We start from the raw sequence: 21,909 nt of genomic DNA, 5'->3' as shown, positions 1-21,909 counted from the left end.
AAGGTCTTCAGAGCAAACCACTGCTCTCCTCCCTACATCTGCAGGGGTTCAACCAACACACTGCTCTCATGGAGATCCCACCATGTGTTTGCTTGGACCCAGCAGGGCTGCTGGTGCCACACAGGGACTCCAAAGCTGGGAGAGATAGGGATACTTCCAGTACCTTCTCAGCCCAGCTTGTGGCCCCTCCAGTCCTCAGCTCCATGCACCTTGCCTGACCAGCAGCCTGCTCAGCATCTCCATACCTTCTTCAGACCTCCAATAAGCCACATCTTGCCAGATCTAACTGGTGCCCTCATCACTAGCAAAACAGCTCAGGCACAGGTTCCATTCCTGCCTTTGACTCTGCTGGTTCTTCAGGGCAAAGAGCTCTTCCACCATACGCTGTGTCATTATAGGACCTGCCCCACCATCCTGGGCGCTTCGTTTACATATCTGATGTCCACTCATACAGGACAGGTTCCTGTCGAATCTCATGTTACAGGTCTGGACAGCCACCACATCAAGCAGGGGCCAGCTCCCAGCCAGAGGAAGGGCTGCCCTGCTGCTGGTGCAGGCAGCCAGTGGTCAATGGCAGGTACCTTGGGCACTCATCTACCTGCTCATCCATCCCGCTTCCCTTTGGGAAGCAATCAGGTCAGGAAGGCAGGAAAGGCCTGCAGAGCTCTCCTCCACTGCATTTTCCCATCGATTCACAGTAGAATCAGGAGAGGCCAGAATAAGTAGCAAAGGGGAGAATCAGTGGGGTAGGGAGGAGGAGAAACAGCTTTGAAACCCAGGCCACAGACACAGGACTACCAGTGAATAGCATTCATCAGGCAGCAGCTGAGGAGGAGATTGTGTTCCCCAGCTCTTCCCTCACCTCCACTAACTGCAGAATAAGCATAGATGCTGCTGGCTTAATTTCATGGACACAAGCCTTTGACATGGGCACCACAGTCAAGTCTGTATGGGTCCTGCCCCAGCAGCCAGGTTGGATGCAGTAACCCTCTGCTCACATGCCAAACAAACTGAATTCATTGCCTTGCAACAACGCTTTGATTACCAAGACATCCTCAGGACATCCCAGGCCTCAGTCTCACTTGCTCCTTACTCCATGGAGCACTTTACACCTGCTTTGCACCAGTGCACACTCAGCACGTTTGGCGTGCATTCAGAGGACCGAGGGCTAGCTGCAGACCCAGAGCCCTTTCCTACGCACACATCTCTTCAGCACCTCCGGTCCTGCACTGCAAGAGCAGAAACAACACAGGTTTGAGCCCTCCCATCACCCACCATGTGACAAGAGGGAGAGAGAAGGTTTTGAGAGGCATTGGCAGTAACCAGGGGAAGAAGCAGAGCTATTACTTGAGGGCCCAAACCCACCCAGCTGCTCAATAACTTCAGCTGCGTGATGCACACACTGATAGCTCAGCTCCGTGTGCATCCACACACCTATGACTTCACGTACACAAGCTAGTCAGCCAGCTCTGAGGGACCCTACCTGATGGCAGTGATAAAGCCAGCCAAAAGATGCTTTTACTGAGTGGTGACCTGAGAGGAACATAGAAAAAAAATTGGTTTACTGCTGGCACAAGACAAAACTTGCCATTTCCTTTTAGTACTGAAGCATGGGAAGACTGATGGAGTTAAGTCACATTAGAATTGGACTAGGACCCCTGACACAATAAGAGAAGTTGTCTGGTCTTTTCAAGTAGCAATAAATGTTTTGTCACTGAAGAAGCAAAGGAAGAGGGAGAAAAAATGTAAATCAAAGGTTACATTTTCTTTGGGAGTTTAAAAGAATCTTTGCAGGGAACAGTGGATAATAAGGAAGGTGGAACATCTCCTTGCTAATGCAGGAGAGCTCTTGACCTGCCTGCTTCTGCTGAGGAATAAAGTGAATGAGAGCCCCAGAAGGAACATTAGATCACACTGGTTATTGGTCTTGTTAAGAAAATAAGTCCATTGAACACACTTGGGCAGTGTGAACTTCCAGCAATGATGAACATGCACAGCCTTCCCCAGTGAACTTTTGCTAATGAAATAAAGCCATTAGAGGCCCTGAGTGACCACACACCACAGCTGGGTGATGTGCTTTAACAGGTCCCTGCTGGATTGCATATGGAAGGTCTCTCAGAAGTCTGTAAAGCTCACAGCAATGATCAGTAGACTCTCAAGTGATGCTTTTTAAATCCTGAAGTGGCTATTCGAAAAACAAAACAAAAATACCAACAGACAAGAGGCCATGCTCAGCACAAATGGAAGAATGGAGCCCAAGGGGCCACCCAGCACTTCTCCTGTGTGAATCGTCTCGTCTGCCCAGTTGCTGCGAGGCCTGCCAGCTCATCCCTGCTCCATCACCTCCTGCCCAGATGCAGTCAGGTGTGCATGGTGGGAACAGGTGGTCCTGCAGCAGGAGCCAGGCTGTACCCCCCATACCTGGCCCCGCTAACCACAGGTGTCCCTGGAGAAAGCCATCCCCATCAGCAGAGCAGCTGACTGTGGCTTGGCTCAGGGTCCCCTCGGCACACAGTGGGTTCAGTTCACCCAGCATTTAACCTGTTTGAGCAGCTCACAGCAGTCTGAAGGGCACAAGAACTTACACAGGGAAGGAACAAGCAGCATTGAGTGAATACTTATTGATGTAGCTACACAAAATCCTCCAGCAAACCTTATTAAAAGAACAATTCACCCTCCTGTTTACTGGGAACAGTCGACCTCTGCTCAGAGGGAACAACTGTCCCTGAAATGCAGGTTATTGCAGAACTACATAGTCCAAACCCTGTTTTGCTGCTCTGTGCAGTAGGCAATATTGGGTTCTGGAGCAGCCAGCCCCTTTCCAGACCAATGCATGACTGCAGGGCCTCAGCATGCGCATGAAGCATCAGCTTCCCAGCCAGGACTGTCCAGTACAGACTCTGGATACGTCGCCAGTGTTCAGTAATGAGGCAGCACTCCCAGGGATAACTGCCTGCTACAAACAATTCCTTGGACTGACTGTCTCCAGCTAGCTGCATTAGCCAGGCATGAATATTCACTGCTGCCGAGTACTTAAAACATAAGGATAGATCAGGAAAATAAAGTTGTTCATGTAGTATGCATGCAGAAATTACAATATCCAATGCCAAACCTGTGAAGATGGAGCCACCCAGAGGTCCTTCTCCTTCACTGAAAACCCCTTTTCTGCAAAGGAAGCAGTTTTCTTGATCCAAACAAATTTTAACGGTAAAGTTTGTTTTAAAATACATGATGAAGCCTGTGCTCCTGCCAGTGATGCCCTCCTCACAGGAACCTTCACAGAAAAGGCAGAGCAAGTGGCCCCTCCCTCCCAGAACATAAGTAAAGATATTTGGGGGGGAAGCTGTGAAAACTCCCATCATTAACAGGACTGCTCCTGGAACATTAACTCACAAGCTTCTTACCAGTTCAGTAAAGTTATGAGCAACTTTCACAGTAAGGGAAGAGTCCCACAGGTAACTGGTGCCACTGCTAATCTTCCAGCTACAGAATTAGCTTGGGGTACCCAACACAGGCTCCTGAAAAACAATTAACAGGAACTCCCACTGTTTAAACCAAGATAGCTTCATTAAAAAAACCCAAACAAAACCCCCCAAAACCCCACAGGATGAAACACATCAGATTCTCAAGGAAATTCATGTCCCTTGTAGATCCCTTCCCAACAGACATAGCCACGTCTTCGCTTGCTCAAGTGCAAGAAGAATCCCAAATTCTGTCCAGTCGAAAAACCAGCTCTTGTTTCATGCAACATCCGATACCTCCAAAGCAAGGACAAAACCGTGCCTACGTCAATGCTGAAAGGGAATGTCTTTTCCAAACCCAGCTTTTTCAATAATAACATCCTTGATGTCCCTCATTTCCAAACCTCAAAAGCTTCCTGTGAGACCACAGCTACTCCTGGGTTAAGCCTTCCTGGATACCACCTGCTCTTCCTCACACTTCCAGCTGCTCCCCAGCTGAGGGAGAAATCAGGGATTTTTTAATATAAAACAATGACCATTTCCTTTTAATTTTTTTTTTTTTAGAAATACCTTTAAACTTGAAACTTGCCATCTGTATTAGAGTTTAAATTTACTGTAATGTATAAAAATCTTAATAATTACCTTTATGCTGCCCTCTCATCCTAACGAATGCAGGCACAGTGATCAGAGCTGGGGAGGAGAAGCAACTTTTGCTTTTAAAAACCACCTTCTTCTGAATTAAGTGTGGCTAAACCTGCCTTTGGTGGGGGCGGGGGGGGGGGAAGTGCTGAAACCTACAGCACAGGGTAAAACTAACTCCCCTTCTGGTGAGCCCTGCACATGCCCCAGGCAAACACTGGCCCCCGACCTGCAGCCCAACCCAGGGGCTTTGATCAGGTCCAGTGGCCAGCGCAGCTGAGAGCTGCTCTCCCTTCTTCTCCCTGCCCGTCATCTCACTGCTCACTGCTCAACACCTGCATTTTTCACCACTTTTCCTTTACAAATACCAGTTGATTTCCTGAATTATTTAATGACTATGGTGGGAAGAAACATAATTTTTACAGGCAAAGAGACAATAAGTAAATTGCAAAGCGGCACTGCAGGAACACTCCTTTTGCTGGCACCTTTCTCTTACCAGGTCAGCTTTGCATGGCATCTCTAAGGTACTGACTGAGCTGCAAACTCCCTCGCAGAGGGCAAAAGCATTCAAGTGTTACAGCTTCAGGGATTTGAAGTCTGGGAAACTTCTCTTGCACTTCAGCTAAGCATCCCATTTGATCCTGTGCAGGACATGGGAGTTACCACCTGCCAGCCAGGCCACTGACACAGCCCTTGTGATGGCTGCATGAGATGAGAAGTAAACCCTCTCGTTGTTTCCTTCTCCCTCTCAATTCTTGCTTGCCCAAAGTTGAGACCTGGCAGGGGCCACCTCAGCTTGCAACCATGCCATGACGAGCATGAGCACAGGCTTTTTGTTTCAAATCTCTGTAGGCCCTCAGGCTGAGGCAGACAAGAGCCAGCAGAGCAAGATCTAAAGCTCTGCTAGAAGTGAGCAAGGCACAGACCTGGCACCTCACTGCCCATGCTGCAGCTGTGCGAGACACGCCCGCTGTGCCCTGACAGCAGCTCCTTCCTTGGGAAAACACAAAGCCCTCTGAACAAGCTGAAACAGACCCACTGAGCCAGGCAGGGCAGCGAGTTGGACCAACACAGCCAAAGCAGCGGCTCTGACAGTCTGTGTATATGGATTTTTCCTCCTATTGATTAACCCATTTGGAGTTTGTTTATTTGTATTAAGGCTGCCTTGCAGCTCATTTACGCTCTCTTAATGAGGCCCCTGCAGAGTCGATGCCTCCTGTGCATTAATTACAGGCTCCATCACAGCTCATGCTTTATGGAGCATCCTCCCTCCCACGCTCCAGCTCCACTCTGTGGTTTGTACAACACTTGCCTCCGTAGGACAGGCTCCCACACTGCCAAATCCCAGCCCTGGTCTGCCCAGGAGATCGCAGCCGCACCGCCTGCAGCAGCACACATTCTCGGAAGGGGAGCAGAAATAGCTATGAAATAGCTGACCGCATTGGGAAGGAATGACCATTCACAGCACAACCCTTTTATAGTAACAGGGCTGCAGGAATAAGCCACTGTCGTAGCTGCATTTGACAATGAACAGCAATATCAGGGGAAGATTATTTCCTTTTTCAGAGAAAGGAATCAAGATGTTCCATTTCATCTTTTTCCATATTCCAGGAGCTGAGTGCCAGCCACTCCATCTGCAGCAGCTGGCATACTCTATGTCCAGCTGTCAAAGCAGTAGCAGAAATAAATGTTGCTCCAAACAAAGGTGGTGTATGTCTAAGAGACCCTGAAAAATCTCTCACTCCTGTTAGTTGTTAGAGGCACAAATGCCAAGTGGATATCTATTATTTGTTATTTCTGGATTAGAAAAATAAGGGTACAATACTAACAAACACTAGAAAAGCCTAATAAAAATAGAAGACGACTTGAACTGAAACAAGACACACACAAAAAGGCTAGGGTCACCATAAGAAAACACTGAGGAAATAACCAAAAATTCAACTTACCATTAAGCAGTGAAAGTGAAAGCACCAAGGAAGAGTTGCTGGTTCAAATAATAATTAACCCTGAGCTCAATTCAGATTTAAAACCACAGCACTAACAAGCTACACAGAGTCACTGATCGCTTTCTACAGCTTCCCCACCTGCTCCCTTTCATCTTTAGTTTTCGTTTAGAGGACAAGAATTGTGGGACAAGAAGAACACCTCTGCATGTCTGGGTAACATCTAACAGTATACGAACTTGGTGCTGTTCAAGGTCTGCCAAGCATTGCTGTCACATGAGTCAAAGCATTGCTGAGACAGCTGCCACACAAACCCAATTTGAACTGTGGGTTCTACACTGTGGATGTTCATCAGTGACACGATGAAGTCAGCAGCAATCCACCTGAAAAGACAGAAGTGGTCTGTCTCCTTTTTTAGCAGCTGGGGAGGAGGTGGTAGAAATCACAAAGGAAGCAGCATGAACTGGCAGAGGAAGATGTGCCATTTCTCTTCCCAGTAAAAAAAAGGGTGTACAATACTGCGATAGGAAGGCAGCTTTCTACAGCCTCAGGCAGCACATTCCACATCTCTGAATTTGCATAGTTGATGAAGTAAGCAGGAACCATCTTCAGTTTGGTGCAGGACAACACGGAGGCCCCACACAGGATAAATATCACTGAGTCTTAAAATTCTGGTTTGGCTAACGTTACTGAGCCTATGGGGAAAGTGAAAAAAAAAATGGAATAGCAGCTCTCAGGGTTGAATACACTCACACTGGGCTTTGCATTGTAAATGCAGTGTATATTTGGGGGTATCCAGTGGTCAGCTCATGCCACTGCTGATTCACAAGTGATTAGCTTCACCTACGGCTAAGCAGGGCCCATGCTCCTACACAATTTGCAGTGAAGGCACATGTCACAGGACAGGAACGATGCCAATTTGCCTCACTTGCACAACTCTGGCAGCTGGACAACTCTCCACATAAGCAGGAGGCCAATGTACCTCATGCTTCAGTGCCACTTCATAACGCTCTGAAAGCTGCTTGTCCTGACCCTAGTTCATCGCTGAATCAGTGTTGCAAACACATCACATATTACACTTCATTGGGTTGCAGTAATGTGTATTTACACACACACACAATCTCTCTTTTGCTTTCAGATCATTATATTAATCTTAGCTGGAAGAAGGGGTAGTGTTATCATAGCCATAGCTGGCCTAAGGCTATATAAGAGCAAGAAAATATTCCTTCTATTACATGCTGCCGCTTTCCTTTTATACCCTCCTTTCTGCTGACTTCAACAGGAATAACAGCACTCTTTTCCCTCCCAAATTTATAACTCCCCCTTTGCAAACATCCAGCATATGTTGCTTCTTACGTGCCAGCTTCCCTTTTCCCTCAAAGTGTGCAACTGTCATATAATGGAGCTGAATTCGAACACCTCAACCTGTATTTAGCTGAAAGTTCACTGCTTCTGTTTCATAGCTAACAAAGGGACTGTGTCCTCAAAGGCCTGTTTATTCCCCACCTATTTTGTGGGTCTAATAAGAGATATTACTTCTCCCTATTACAACCTTGCAAAAAGAAAAAAAGCACAATGGAAGTACAATTATATTCTCTTTTCTCAGTTGCTAAAAGTGTAGCTCATTATGGTAACCTATTACACACTTTGGAAGTTAATTTTCAGTTACTGTTTTTGAGATTTAACTAAGACATACTCAAATTAACCTAACCATCAAACAAGTGGGAACATTTCCAGGACAGCCTGCAAAGCACTGACACTGCCTGGCCAGCCTGGTCTGCAGCCACAGAGCACAGTTCTTCTCTCCCTTCCAGACAGGCAGGTCCCCAGGCTCCATGCTACCTTCACTACTTACATCAGTGACTGGTGTTCTGCTCTAAAGCAACAGAACCAGTCATCAGGCTGGTGCAAAGAGCCAACAAACCGAAAAGGCATCTTTCATCAAAGCGGGGACTATTCATTACAAATGATTTGTCCAGTTGGCAACTGGAAAAACAGCACTGCCTGTGGATACAAAGAGCAAGACATGAAGCGGAGAGCACAGTCAAACTACTGTACAAAAGATCTCAAGGGTGTTAAGGACAAGAAAGCACGGAAAGAAAGATTTAAGAACGAAACACTTGCCAAATCAGAGTAACCTCCCGTAAGGGCGTGTGGTCAATACGGAGTCCATTTAAAATGCACAACCAAGACACCAGAGTAACAGAGTGCAGAGCCCCTGAGGAAAGGGAGGAAATGGCACCAAGCAGTAGATGAGGGCTTCTGACAGCCGATTCCTGTGGTAAATTCCCAATTATCTGGAAACACCTCATCGCATACCTTCTTCCCAGAATACGCTGTGCTTTCTGCCATGCCACGTACCATTTTACTGTGAGTTGTCCTTGGATGTTACAGATACCATTGTGATGTTACTTCTGGGGACACTGGGCATCCCAATGAGAAAGAAACGGCAGTGTCACTGTACCATAAGCTTTGGCTAAATAACTAAAAAAACACTCGTACAGATGTTTTTTGTAGGCAAGGCTCTCGAGATTTATTTTGAGCTATAAAAGACTAACAAACAGCAGTATCTTGTTAGACATGCATACAGACAAATTCCTGAAGAAGTCTAACAGCCAAGAAACTAACAAGCAAGTGGCAGAACTAAGTCCCTGTGCAGCTCCCAACAAGCACCACAAGTTTTCTTACAGCCTACCTGGGGAAATGTGGAGAAAGAAGAGACTGTCACCAGTGAAAATATGTAAGATTTCCAATTATAACAAAACAGAGGATCCAGTTCGTGTGGAAGTCTGACCTTATATCTCATGCTCGCTCTCTTCTTCAAGACCTGGGTGACTACTGTCCAAATAACTACTTCTTGTTACTAAACTGTTAACTTTCTTTTACATCAGGCTAAACAGTGTCAGCAGTAAATACAGTAGGCTTTAACAGAATGGGAAGAATAAGATACCTCAGTATTAGGGGTATGAAATGGGAGGAATTTTGCTTTGGCTTTGAGTCCTCCTCCACAACAGATCATTGCAATAAATCACAGTAAGCAGCATAAGCATCCAACACAGTTTTGAAACACTTGTGGTTACATCCCTGTAACGCAAGCCTAGGAAGAGCAGAACTTCTCAGTTCACAGCCTGGGTTCAGGCTGCAATGACCAGTCATGTGGGCTTACACACCTCACTCAGGAGGCATCAAATTGGAGCAGCAAAGGCTTCGAGTGTAAACCACAGATGCTCTCCAAACAGGGTGTCACCTCCAGTCCAGGAGGATGGAAGGCACCAGGGATGTAGAGGTCAGCCAAGTACAGAATGAAGAGATGCTGCAGAAGAGCTAGAGGAAAAAAAGGTGTCCAAAGTAGCCACATGACAATACTCAAACTCCTCCAGTAATTCTGGTCTCCTCACAAAGCTAGGAATCCTCCTGGGTTTTCCACACCTGCTTCTACAGCAGAAAGAGGAATCAGCTTCAGAAACAGACTTTAGGAAGGTGGCAAGGTTGGAGAAGATGCGGAGAAAGTTATTTTAAAAAGCTGTTTGTTTCTAAGTGAGCATTTTGCTTAGTCCACCTGCACGCCCTCAGGAAGTTCTACCACTACAGGAGCACAGTCATCAGGCTCTGCCTCAAAGTCCCATTTAAATTTCTTCGTTAGGTGAGCCTTGAATTTTTCAGCCTTTTTCCTTAGGGTCCCATCAACAGCAGCACTGCACGTGCAGGAAAAAAACACCTAAAAGAACAAAGTAGAGGACAGTCAGAACTCAGCCATAGCACAAGCTGTGCATCTCTTTCCTACAAAGACGTCATCAACAGGGTGCACCAGGAAAAGTTTCAGGCTAGGCCACTGGTAAGTGATCTACCACCCTGGAAACCACTCCAGCTTTGGGGCTACCTAAACAAAGCCTACACTTCTCTCATCCCACAGCCAAGACCAACATCCTGCCTTCACTCCACTGAGCCAGTGTTAGAAGTATTTGCACTAAGGTAATAACTTTGTTTCAAGGAGGAGTATATATGTAATTAAATATGTACTATGGAATTCTGAAATACGCGTAAGTGTGAGCAAAGAAAAATGTCTGAGCAGAAGGGGAAAAAAAAAAAAGGACTATCAGTTTTCATTTGCCACATAGCCAATTTTACAGCATGTGTCAAAAAGGCCAACAGGTGATTATACCCATCTTTTTCATCGTTGGATGGACCAGGAGATCCCCCAAAGTATTTTTGTAATATGGTATCACCAACACCTTAGGATACAGAGGAAACTTAATAAAATGACCTTGAGGGTAAGAGAGGAATGGGAGCTCTCTGGAAAAAGTCCAGTTATCCCCAGCACAGCCATTCCCTTGAGCACAAGGCACTGAAATCTGGACTAACCTCTAAGTGTGGCTCCCCTCCATCATCCAAACACACACCAATCTATTAACTTTTCACAAATTCACAGCTTCTGTTAGCACTTTGAGAGTTAAAGCACCTGTGTATGATTAAATAGGGCATTTAGCCTCAGAGCCCATCTCTCATTAGCTTGCTTCTGCTCCTTTTCTGAACCTGTGATCCAGAATTTGTTTTCATAGGAAGAAACTTGTATTTCAAAGCAAAAAAAAAAAATCACTGCGTGATGGAAGTGAAGGGAAAGCCCTCTGGGGAAAAAGCAGGTTTCTTATTTGGGAGAGGCCTACTGACAGCTGGATAAAACACTGACAATGAGCAGCAAAGTTCATTGCTTTGTTTATGATCATTTGCCTTTTCCTTGTTCATTCTACCATGAAACTGCCTCTTTATAAGATAACTGTCTTACACAGCAAGGTTGCTATTAAAAAAAAAGATTAAAAGGTTATACTTCCCACTTCTACTCAGTGAATTGCACGTTAGTTATTTCATCAAAATTTTTTTTCTTTAAATGTTGTTAGGGCTACATATTCAGTGGAGGTTATGCTGTACGCTTCTTGCCTTAGATCAAGCTCCAAAAATAAAGTTGCTGTATTCAAAGCTGAGCAAAAGCTAACACAGATAATACGCTCCCCACACACACACACCATTTTGCACCTGCCCATATCCAGTTAAGACTGTTAACTCTGACGGCTATGTACATAAAGTGACTGGGTAAGGCAAGTTCCAGAGGTTCCCAGGCACTATTTCAGCGCATCAGGGAAATCCCACAGGAGCAGAGAAATGGAGAACTTGTAGCAAGGAGAGGCTCAGTTCAACCATAAGGCAAATTTCTTCTTTGTTACTAGGAATGTGGTGACTCCTGCTAGGGCTTAACAGTGATCGCTGAAGCCAGCACAGCCACCTAAAGACATCAGCTTCTACTGCTTAAGTAAAAAGCACAGACTGATGAAATCCGAGGGCGTACAAGACTCAGGTATCCAAAAAGGAAAGATAACCAGCAAGGCAGGGTGCTTCCAAGATTCCCATCAGATGGAAAGAATGGCTGGTTGACAGATTCTTTCTACTGCTACAAATTGACAGTGCAAAGCATTGCTCTGTGAGTGTGCTGCAAGAGTGCTAGGTTTTCCAGTCCTGTAATGGGATGGAAAAAACACACCAACAAAAATAAAATAAAAATTTAAAAACTGAGACTTTTATTAATCCAAATTCTGAAAAAGTGAAGAAAGTCACTTGATTAAAGCAATGCTTCCCTCAACATTTTACCCAGCAAATTAAAAACAAACACCTTCACCCTCCCCAAATCTACAGCAAGAACCTGGAGTTAGAAGTAGAGAAATGCAACCACTCCCTGAGAAAGCAGAAGGTGCTACCAATTTGCATCAAGCAGCTGCAACGTAACTTACTACTGTTTCTACGGGGATTAAGTTTTCGTTGCTGAGCTTCACCAGTGTATCTGGTTTGGGCCTTTATTTTTTTAAACCAAGTTTTGCTTAGTCTGTTTGCTGAACTGTTAGCATGGTTACAATCAGTGGGAGTAACTGGTTTTACTAGCGCTGAATTACAGATTTGCCCATGCCTGTCTCAGTAGAAGCAGTGTTTTCTGCATTTTGGACTAACCATAAATTCCCTCTGGATAAGAACTTGATTATAGGAAATCTTCAGCTTTGCTTAAGGCAAAAGGAATGGAAAAGCCTCTTAAATACTATCAATACCCTAAGCTCAATAAGGTTTCACTGCAGCTTCTCTGCATACTAAGCATACCATTTAAACTGACCAAAAATCAGCATCATCAGTCTTTTATACCAAAGTTTGGGTTTTTTTTTTTTAAAAAATGAATAGTATTTGGGAAAAAAATAAAGAAACAGACATCATCTTGCACTTGCTCAGCCTCTCTCATCGTTGTTCAGCTCAATGTAGTCGAAGGCCTTAAAAATGTTTAGAAAAGGTATGCTGGTACAGTCCCATCGCATTACATGCGCCACTCCAGAACTCTAAAACCATGCCACTGTAGCAGGCTACTTTCAGCACTATTTGCAAGGAAAACATAATAAAAAAGACAGAGTCCCTATTCTCTGTTGCAGCCATCTTCATTAGCCTTTCCTCTTGTTGCCTCACTTTGCTGGCCTCTCTGCATGTGGACTAACTCAATTTTATACTGCATTAGACTCATCTAGGCATAGCTTGAGCAGATCAAACTCTGAGATGACAAGCAAATGGCATTTCTTTGTAAATAACACAGGGAAAAAGTATAAAAAAAAAAAAAAAGCGTGTGCTTACATAGGCTCACTATCTCCCACACAGCTCAACAGTAGCTTAATTCTTTTTGCACCTTCTCCCTGAATTTGCTCTGATGTCCTGTATGCCCTCTCCTCCCACTCCCATTTTTCAAGAGATAGCAGCAAACATACCTGTAAGGTGCTGGTTAAAAAGTTGTCCTGGGAGACAATGTCCACAAAAAAGTCAGCTGGGATTTCACTGAGCTGGTGATACAATACAGAAATTAGATTGATGTAAAGGTCTTGATACTTCCCTATGGCATCTTCGGATTGGCACAGGATGTTCAAGAGTCTTTTCCAGTGCTCAAACGCATCATATACGTTCCCGATCAGGAAGCAGATGAAAGCAAACTGCAACTCAGCTGTGCATATTCAGCAAAGGAAAACAAAACAAAACACACATAAGACTAAAAACATATCCAAGGTACACATCCTCTCAAAAACTCTGTAAATGATTGCATAAAACTCTGGGTTTGCCTTTTGCACATGCATTCTGCCCTTCCAGCGATTCTGCTAATAGCAATCAATGTTTCAAACTGACTATTTCCTAATGCTCTGCTCTTCACCTGGAGAAAAAGCAAAGCATAATCAGGCAGGTCCCCCTGGAACTGCAATTATCATCTTTGGAGAGTGACTTTACAGGAAGAGTAAAGAGCCACCTAAGGACTTCCACTATCATCCGTGTTCTCAAAATTACACCCAAATAAGAAGTCAGACATTGCTGTTATTCTGCAAAGATTCAGTCCGCCTGTGCCCAGGTTTCCAAAGCCACACAGAAACGCAAATGCTACTGCCCTTTAACACAAGGGTTGTGGGAACACTGGGAGAGGTGAGCAGTATATTAACAGATGTTTTTTCCTCATTGAATTAAGAGCCAGGTTTGTCTCACTGGCTGCTTAGCATCAGCTATTTTGCCAGAATGATGGTGTCTCCCTTTCCTAAGGTAATCCATTCTTTGTATATCCTAGAGTTGTCTTTGATAATTTTGATAAAGAATAAGTTGTATAACATTAATATAGAAAAATGGAAGAAGGGAAAAACAAAAGCTTATTCCAAACCTCAGTAGCCTCGAGGCTCCAGCTCAGCTGGGTTCCCAAGCCCTCCCTCCATCCTGCCATGAAACAAAACCACACTCCAGGACTTCCACAGATTTGATATTTATTCATATCACAAGTTGTCAAAAAAGGCTGGCAAGTAACTGAGACCTTGTGACCAGGAGCCGCAGGCCTTGCTGTGGATGTCTCCTGCAGCAGGGCTGGCAGACTTCAAACACTGCCACAGAGAGTCGTCAGCAGCACAAAGCAGAGCTGCCACCACTGCAGCCAGGGAGGGGACCAGCCACTGCCTTGGGAACCACCTGCAGGGAGACCCAACATCACCTCACCACCGAAACGGGAATGAGAATCTGAAAATCACCGTGTTCTGCCCCATTCAATGCTCCCAGGACTCCCTAAGCTCCATCCTCAAGAGGTTCACTTAACAGGCAAATTGCCAGGCTGGTCCAGACGACAGGCCCTCTTCACATGAGATGCAGCTCACGGCCACCTATGATTACTGCTTTTGACTTAATTTGAGGCAATCTGGGCTCCAAGCACAGCACCCAGGAGCAAGAGAGGCAAATGTGGCAGGCTGGCAACTCCTGACACCAAGCACCACGTCCTCACCCCAGTGCAACTGGAACAGGCCCTATAGCTGCTAAAAACTCCACAAACTTCCGTCCTGCAATTAAGAGAGATGCCGCAGGGTGCCAGGGAACAGGGCCCGCAGAACAGGTGCAGGTTTCATCCCGGGGCTCTCGTTTTACAGAGAAATGACTTTATTCTCCCAGAGCACCCGACGACTGTCCTGGGCAACACGTGGTACTCACCAAGCAGATCCAGGGGCTGGCTGGCGTATCGCTGGTTAATCACCTTCTCCAGAGCGTAGCTGAGGTCCATGCTGTGCCTGGTTATCTCCTCCGGAGTAGCACCATCGGGGTACATCTGTTTCGGCAGCTCCGTGAACCTGATCTCGGTGCCGGCCTTTGGCTTCATCTGGGGAAGCCGTGCCACGCCTTCGGCGTAGCTCCGGCACGCGGCGCCGAAGGGCGGCAAGCGCTGTTCCGCCCGGTCTCTGGTAAGCCGCCCGGCCACGACCGGCAGCACCTCCGAGAAGGCGCAGATCTGCCCGCTCTCCGGCTGCAGCTTCTTCATCGCCGCTTCGCTGATGAAGCTGGTGAGGGAGACCCACTTCTTCAGGGTCTCGTAGGGATAGGGCCCGAGGAACTGGTCCATCTCCTGCAGGTTCTCTCTGAAGGCCTCAGCCTCCCCCGTGGCCCGGGGTGCCAGGCCCACCGCCTCGCTGGCAGCGTCCCACCGCAGCACCCGCACCTCCCGCCGCTGCAGGCTGAGGAAGAAGCCGGTGCGCGGGCCCGTCTCCCGGCCGCCGCCGGCCCGCCCCGCGCTGCAGTGCAGGAAGTGGACGCCCGGCGGGATCATCTTGACGCCGCGGAACCTGGGGCCCACGGCCCAGGTGCTGTAGTCGATGCCGAACTCGGTGCCCTCGGGCACGCCCAGCACCACTACCGCGGCGCCCTCGAAGAAGAGCTGCCTGGCCAGCTCGGGCTCCAGCCGCGGGCCCGCCATGGCCCGGCCGCGGGCAGGGCAGGGCAGGGCAGGGCAAGCTGCTGCCGGGGCCCCCGGCCCGCTCCTCACCGCCCGGAACCTCCGCGCCGCCGAGACCGCCCGGTCCTTCCCGAAAAGCGCCCGGGCGGCACAGTCGTTCCAGGCGCGGCCAGTTCCGGGCACGGCTGTTCTGGCCGCAGCCACCTCCCGCCCGTGGCCAGCGGGGGGAGCCGCTGGCACCGCCCGCCCCTGCCCGGGGCCCGAGGTGGTTTCTCCGGGCCCTCACTGCACGCAGTCGTGCCCACGGCCCCCAGCAGGCAGGGGTCACCTGGTTCATCCCCCGTGGCTCCCAAGACCCCAAACCCGGCAGCTCTTTCCCCCTTTGCCCTCCCGGGGCCCGCCATGGCTGGCGGCTGCTCCACTCTGACCCAACGACCCCGAAAGACGGTCTCGCTGCCCCAGACACCACCACCCCACCCCCCCCCCCCGCAGCTGGCAGCCGTTCCCTGGGCCCCCAGTCCTCCCAGCCGGGGACTGAGAGCCCTGCAGCGGCACAGACGCAGACCCTCGCAGCGAGACAGATCTACAAGACCCCGCTGCAGGACAGACGCCCTCACAGCACCACATCCTCCCTCCCAGGTTGACAGACAAGAGTCGGGCTCCTCAGGGATGGCTGCCACCTCCTCTCTCTGGGTTTTGAGCATCCCCCACAACTGCCTTCGCTGCCCCACTCGAGCCTACAAGGGTCGGCAGCTGCCACGTGAAGCCGCTCCCAGCCCCACCAGCCCCACCACCCAACCCGGCGGCCTCTTCGCTTTAGATAGAGTCCAGCATTGCCATGTGCAGAGACCCTGGTTTCAAGGTCCCCCCTTCACTTCTCCATCCTCCTGGTAGGAAAGAGTCCACTGAGGCCCCAAGATGATTTAGCATCAAACACATTTATTTCACTTTTATTGAATACAAGAACAGTGAGCACACACGCATACACCACTGAGCACTGAAAAGGGGTATGACCGAAGGGGGAGAGGGAGAACAAGGGAAGAGAAAAGGAGAGTTAGTGAAGGAACAACAGAGCATTGCAGTTGGTTGGTAAGGTGCTTCTCAAATAAAAATAAATATTATTAATTATTGTTACTGTTATTATTACTCATGCAATCACAGGCCAGGTTTGGAATGAATTTGTGGGATCAGGTAAAAACAGGCACTCGTGTCTCCCACCCCTTTCAACAGAAAGGCCCCTGGAAGAAAACAAGCAGTGATCAGCTATCTGAAACAGAGCAAGGTGATGGGCAGGCTGGGGGAGCTGAGCCCACGGGGGCCTCAGTTGTTGCAGAGCAGCAGAAACCCACACCTCACCAGGCAAACAAGCAGCGAGCTTTTTTCTTTCCTTTTTTTCTTTTTTTTTTTTTTTTTTTAAGTTTTTAAACACTGCCACCCATTAAACATGCTGCGGAAGCCAGGGACTGGATCTGCTCACTCCAAATGTAACTCCTGTCAGTCCAAGCACACATCAAGTCTAACTCTGTAAGGCCACTAATTTTAACAGTAGCCTTCGATTTTATAACTGTACACCATGTCAAAAGCAAGTATCTAGTTTCACAGTAGCCTCTGGTGGGTTGTAAATATATCAAAGCCAGGTGGGCTCCTCTGAGTATGAAACACACAGTGTGCTGATCAACACCAGCACCATGTGCAGACCACGAGTCCTCGGCCACCCCACCTCTCTGAAAGTGCCACTGCTGATTACAGCTGGTTTGGGTGCATTGAAAAAAGAAAAGAGAAAAGTAGCCTCTTTGCAACTGCCTTAACTCTTTTTTGGTTGGGGGTCTGGTCTCGAAAGGTAGCTGAAGGTGCTCAGATGGAAGCTGGGGAGACCCTCACAACCTGGCAGCACTGGTGCCAGCCAGCAGCTCTGTCTGATTCCCAAGCAGCTTGTGCTCATGCCTTTCATGCTTGCAGGAGAAACCTCTCTGCCAGAAGGAGAACAGACTTCATGGGGACATACTAGCAAGCAACTGGTGAACCATGGCTGCCAGGGAGCCGGCTCTCTCCTCAGACAACAAAGGCGGTGAGCCGGGTCTGCCCACAACATCCTCGCAGCACAGACTCTCCTGCTCACTGTCATCCTCTGAGCCATTGCAGGACCTGGCAAAATGCACCTATTTCTGGGCACGGTCTGTGTGAGGGGTGGGAGACTAAAGGCAAAATGGTGCAGAATTGTGGGCCCTTCTGTTTCTGCAGGAGCTAGAGACGATTCCAAGAAGGAAACCCCTGTACTTCCTTTCCTTTCTGATTTTGGTTCCAAGTCTACCCTAACTGCCTGGTTCACAGTGTACGAGGCCCTGGGCTTGGCCCATGATCCCCTTCCAAAGGCAGCCTTAGAGGAAGCCTGGGGCTAAAGGCTGAGCTGGGATGATTTGGGAGAAGGCAGCTCCACCGACATCTCCTTGACACGCACCTTTTTACACAGAGGGCCTGGGCTCTCTCGTCCAGCCTGGGATGCTGGGGACGCTCTGCAGCAATGGAGACAGCACGGTCTCTCCACTGCTAGGCAGGTCAGGGGAAGGACTGCCATTGCCCTGCCATCACTGTCACCAGCCCGCAGCGCCTCAGGCAGCCCTTGCCATCACACGCCAGGGAGCGGGGGAGACAGGGCAGAAACAACCCCACTGCCTTTGACCCTACTATAAAGCTCAGGTAACTTCATTACTGGGATCCAGAACAAAGCAAAACCACCCCAAGCACCGGCACGGCTCAGTAGGCTGGAGAGGAGTCATGAACGCAGTCCTGCGGCTGCTACCTTGCTCCCAGCTGACTCCCGTGGCTCTGGGTGGGGGCTGGGGAGATGATCCTGCCTACAGCTGCCGGAGCTGCAGCCTCAACCTCCTTCCCTGCCCCTCCAAATCACCACTGACCCTCCAAATCCAACCACCATACACTGCAGATCACCCAGTGGGACATCTCTCATCTCTCACCCGCTCCCCTTCCCCCCCAAAACAGCAGTGGCTGAAACCTTCCCCATTCTCTTCTTGCAGGACTGAGAGTCCCACACGTGATCTAAGAGTCTCAAAATACACCAACCACAGTCAATCAAAGAGTTAATAATTTAAAAATGTCATCATCATATTTACCAGCACTGTTGAAGTATTTCAGTATTGTTCCCTCCCTCCCCCCTCGTTATATATAATAATATACATAACTTAAATGCACATCCATATGAAACCCCTACAGGCTGCATTTTATAAATGAGAAACCATATACATATCATTTGTTTTGTTTGAAATGAAATCCATTCTTAAATACCTTCAGAGAACAAGAGGTTGGACAAGTGCACAGAGAAGAAGATAAGGAACGGAAGGGAAAGAGTGAACAGAACCCCAAAAGAAGCAAAAGAACCAGCATGGAATGAGGAGAAGGGTGAAATGACACTTGCGAATCGGAAAATAACTCTAAGGTAATAAATTGTTTTTCTCTCTTCCTTCCAGAGGTGGGGAATGGTTTTGCTTCTGCTTGTGGTTTTTTATTTCAGTTTGCTTATTTCTTGCTTTGTTGCAAAGCAGTTTTCCTTTCCATTCAGTGTGCAACAAATGAACTCATGATTGTGTATCCTTTAATGTAACATGCAAGATGGTGGCTTATTGTATTGTTAACAATATTATTGTTATTATTATGACTTTTTAAATCTTATTTTATCACCAATCCAGTAAATTCTTCAATTTATCTGCAGAGGGTTGGCTTTGTTTGTTGTTGGTGGTGTTTGCTATTCATTTCCAGCATATAGCAGCAGTGCAAGGATGCATTTTGTTTCCTGGTTTTTTATATATATATATATATATGTATGTATGTATATATATATATAATATATTTGCTATTCCTTTTAAAAAAATTTTTGTCTCTCGCCATGAACATTGCAGCCAGGATGTCTATGTCTTGCTGACAAGTCCAGCATGAAGGCTCCTTCTCCGCTGTTCTTCAGGTTTGAATACAGATGACGACTTCCATGAACATGTTGGTCAAGACTCCTGTACAAGGCAGATGGAAATGACCAGTCATGGGGTGCTGATTTCTTCAGCTATAAAAGGGCTCCGCTTTGTATGAGGGCACTGGACAGTAAATTTGCAAACACCTGGGGCTACAGCTCACACTTAATTACCAGGGCCTCTGGTAATTAGCAGGAACTCTTAATTCACTGGGCTGGTGTTGGTGTATGGAGGAGATAACAGCAAGTCACTGCTTCCTTACTTTAAGCCATTCAATTAAAATTGGGTGGCTCCCTAAGTGATGCAGAAGTGTCTGGGCTTGCTTGTTTGTACCGTGCTGTGGGAGGTAAGATTAGGCAGATGCAAGAGCCTCTTCTGACCTTCCAAGCTGCAACGGAGCTGGTCACTTTTCCAAGCTTAAAAGCTGCCAAACAAAATCTTCACATGACAAAGAAACACAAAATCACATTTCCAAAGAGGCCGCTCAAAATGCATCTGCAGCCTGGCTGGTGACAGATCTCCTCGTACATTTTTCAGCAGTGAAGCTGCCTTCAGAAGCTTCCCCTCCCCTTTCCACCATGTTCCTCTGCCCCTCAGCTGCTCTGACACAGAGGTCTGTTGCGCTGTGCCAGCACTGAAGAGCTGCAGCAACCTGGCTGATGGGGGAGCAATGGGGTCAGAGTAGGGGGTTAAGAGTGGGGCAGGACTCCTCAAGCCAGCTTTGCCCTGAAGAAAAACATCTGGGGCTGTGACTGCTTTGGGGCATCTGCGGGGAGGTGCAAACCTTGGGTGCTGCTGCCTGCACCTGCATGTGTATAAAAAGACAACCTGGTGATCTGAATGGGACTAAAGAAACCTTTTTTTTTGCAAATATTGGTCTGATACTTTGGACTGGCTTTGCAGAACCTGTAGCCAAGTTACTCAGCCCATCCGCAAAACTGGCATCACCTCTTTCCCTCCCCGCCCCAGGGGGACAAGCAGGTCCTTTCTTCTTTACACGCAAATGACTCTGACCCCTCTGCTGAGCAGAACAGCAAGGTGACATCTGCAGAACTGCTTTTGGTGGCACGGCACTGGCTTTCTAACCGCAGCCAGGTGGCCGTGCCCGGAGCCAACACCACACTGGAACTGCTGGCCGAGAGCTGCCATTCTCAGTGCCAAAGAGCAGTGATGCCTACCAGCTCCTGCAGCTGGTGGGGATCAGAGACACTTGCCCAGTTATATCCACCCCTTACACAGCAGGTATAAATCATACCTGGTAACTTCTCTACCCACCTGAGGTTTCTTGTCCCGTTCCTCTGGAGAAGGTTCTGTTTCTCTGTATACCACAGCTTTGGTTACCAGCATGTCGGGATGCTGCAGTTTTGCCTCTTTGATTGCTAAAGCCAGTGCCTAGAAACCAGGAGGATGAAAGCATTTATCGTCGCTTCCCTGAAACCTGCTACATTGCTCTCAGCCAGACAGAACCAGCAGACAGAAAGCAGCTGGAGCTGAGTGGGATTCCAGGAGGACACGGATACAGAGGTTCAAAGCTGAACCCACAGTAGCCTGGCAGAAGAGGCTGAACCCACCACTGATCAGGGATTCATACACCATTGGAATGCCTCATGCACTGCTTTTCTCTTGCTGTTTTTTTCTGTAGAGATGCACTATGTCTCAGGCTCCCTACTGAAACCCAAGCAAAGGAACAGCAGCAATTCTCTCTGCAGCAAAACCCTAGAAAAATTCACGGTAATTATCTAATTTAATTTATTATTATAATTCTAAAAAAAATCTAAAAATTATTTTAGAGCCTTTTAAATACTTTAGCTCTTTCATTTTTCTTCTTAAGGAAGAAATCCCAAAGGGTTAGGCCACAGGAAAATGATCCTGTGGCCCCAGAGATTTATGTCAATCTCTGTTATTTCATTATAAAAGTTTGTCACTTTTTGTTCCTCTATCACGGAGGCAGATGCAAAACACCATCACTTGGAGTGAGTCAATCTGTAGTGAGACTGTGCTGGAAAGAGAGAAAGAACCTGGGTCACTTTGGAGAAAGGGCAACTGGAAATGTGTTTTAAAAAAATTAAAAAGTGATCCCATCACTGGGCTCTGTGCTGGCATGTAACCTTTACCGCTGCTTCACTGCTGTGGTGGGCACTGATGGGAGCTGGGCTGGGCCTTCACATGGGTGCCACTACACCCCATGGGGACCTGCATTGCTGGACAGAGCTGGTAGGTTTGGGGCCTCGGGTCAGTGTTTGGAGAGAAGGAGTAAACAGGTACGAGCCAGAACCAGAAGCATGTGGTGCTGCAGCTGGGGGCAGCCAGAGCCGGGCAAAGGCAGGGTGTCCTGCTCCTACCTGGTCCTGGTCCACATCTTCATCTCCTGTGATAATGATGCGCTTCTCGATTCGGGTCTCGGAAAACCCTCCTTTCACAGTCTGCACAAGAAGAAGGAGAGCACTCACCCACAGCTGTCCAACAAGCCAGCTCCTGGTGGATGCAGCTTTGCCCATGGGAGGAGGGACAATGCCAGCATCACCTTAGGAACTCCCCCCGTAATTAAGTGTATCTCCCACTACCCTTGACTAAGTGCGTGGTTAGAACCGGCAAGACACAGCTGGCCATAGGTGGGGAGAAAAGGAAAA

The 21,909-nt window shown here is 47.8% G+C and overlaps 2 protein-coding genes across 17 annotated transcripts in view; both read right to left on the bottom strand.

The window, feature by feature from the left end:
- Positions 1-8,550: 8,550 nt before the first annotated feature.
- Positions 8,551-15,431, bottom strand: AAR2 (AAR2 splicing factor). 2 transcript variants are annotated; one of them, XM_052791018.1, is made up of 3 exons: positions 14,564-15,429; positions 12,829-13,058; positions 8,551-9,761 (listed from the first exon to the last, which is right to left on the bottom strand). In XM_052791018.1, exons 1-3 carry the CDS (start codon positions 15,318-15,320, stop codon positions 9,594-9,596), a joined length of 1,155 nt encoding a protein of 384 aa, XP_052646978.1. In that variant the 5' UTR covers positions 15,321-15,429; the 3' UTR covers positions 8,551-9,593. The 2 variants fall into 2 exon arrangements, with proteins under 2 accessions (XP_052646978.1, XP_052646986.1); XM_052791026.1 differs by lacking the exon at positions 8,551-9,761 and adding an exon at positions 11,886-12,617 and having other exon boundaries at positions 14,564-15,431.
- Positions 15,432-16,218: 787 nt separating this feature from the next.
- The window catches only part of EPB41L1 (erythrocyte membrane protein band 4.1 like 1), a 73,852-nt gene continuing 68,161 nt past the window's right edge, over positions 16,219-21,909 (bottom strand). For all 15 annotated transcript variants that reach the window (XM_052790918.1, XM_052790957.1, XM_052790975.1 and 12 more), the window contains 3 exons: positions 21,622-21,702; positions 20,555-20,671; positions 16,219-19,321 (listed from right to left, as the gene is read on the bottom strand). In XM_052790918.1, the coding sequence (XP_052646878.1) occupies positions 19,313-19,321; positions 20,555-20,671; positions 21,622-21,702 (207 nt within the window). In that variant the 3' untranslated portion in view covers positions 16,219-19,312. The remainder of the gene's footprint in view (positions 19,322-20,554; positions 20,672-21,621; positions 21,703-21,909) is intronic.

This window comes from Harpia harpyja, chromosome 1 (genome assembly GCF_026419915.1).
Source record: "Harpia harpyja isolate bHarHar1 chromosome 1, bHarHar1 primary haplotype, whole genome shotgun sequence".
Classification (NCBI taxonomy): Eukaryota; Metazoa; Chordata; class Aves; order Accipitriformes; family Accipitridae; genus Harpia; species Harpia harpyja.
Note: the sequence above shows the minus strand (reverse complement) of the source record. Positions and strands in the feature narration are given on the sequence as shown.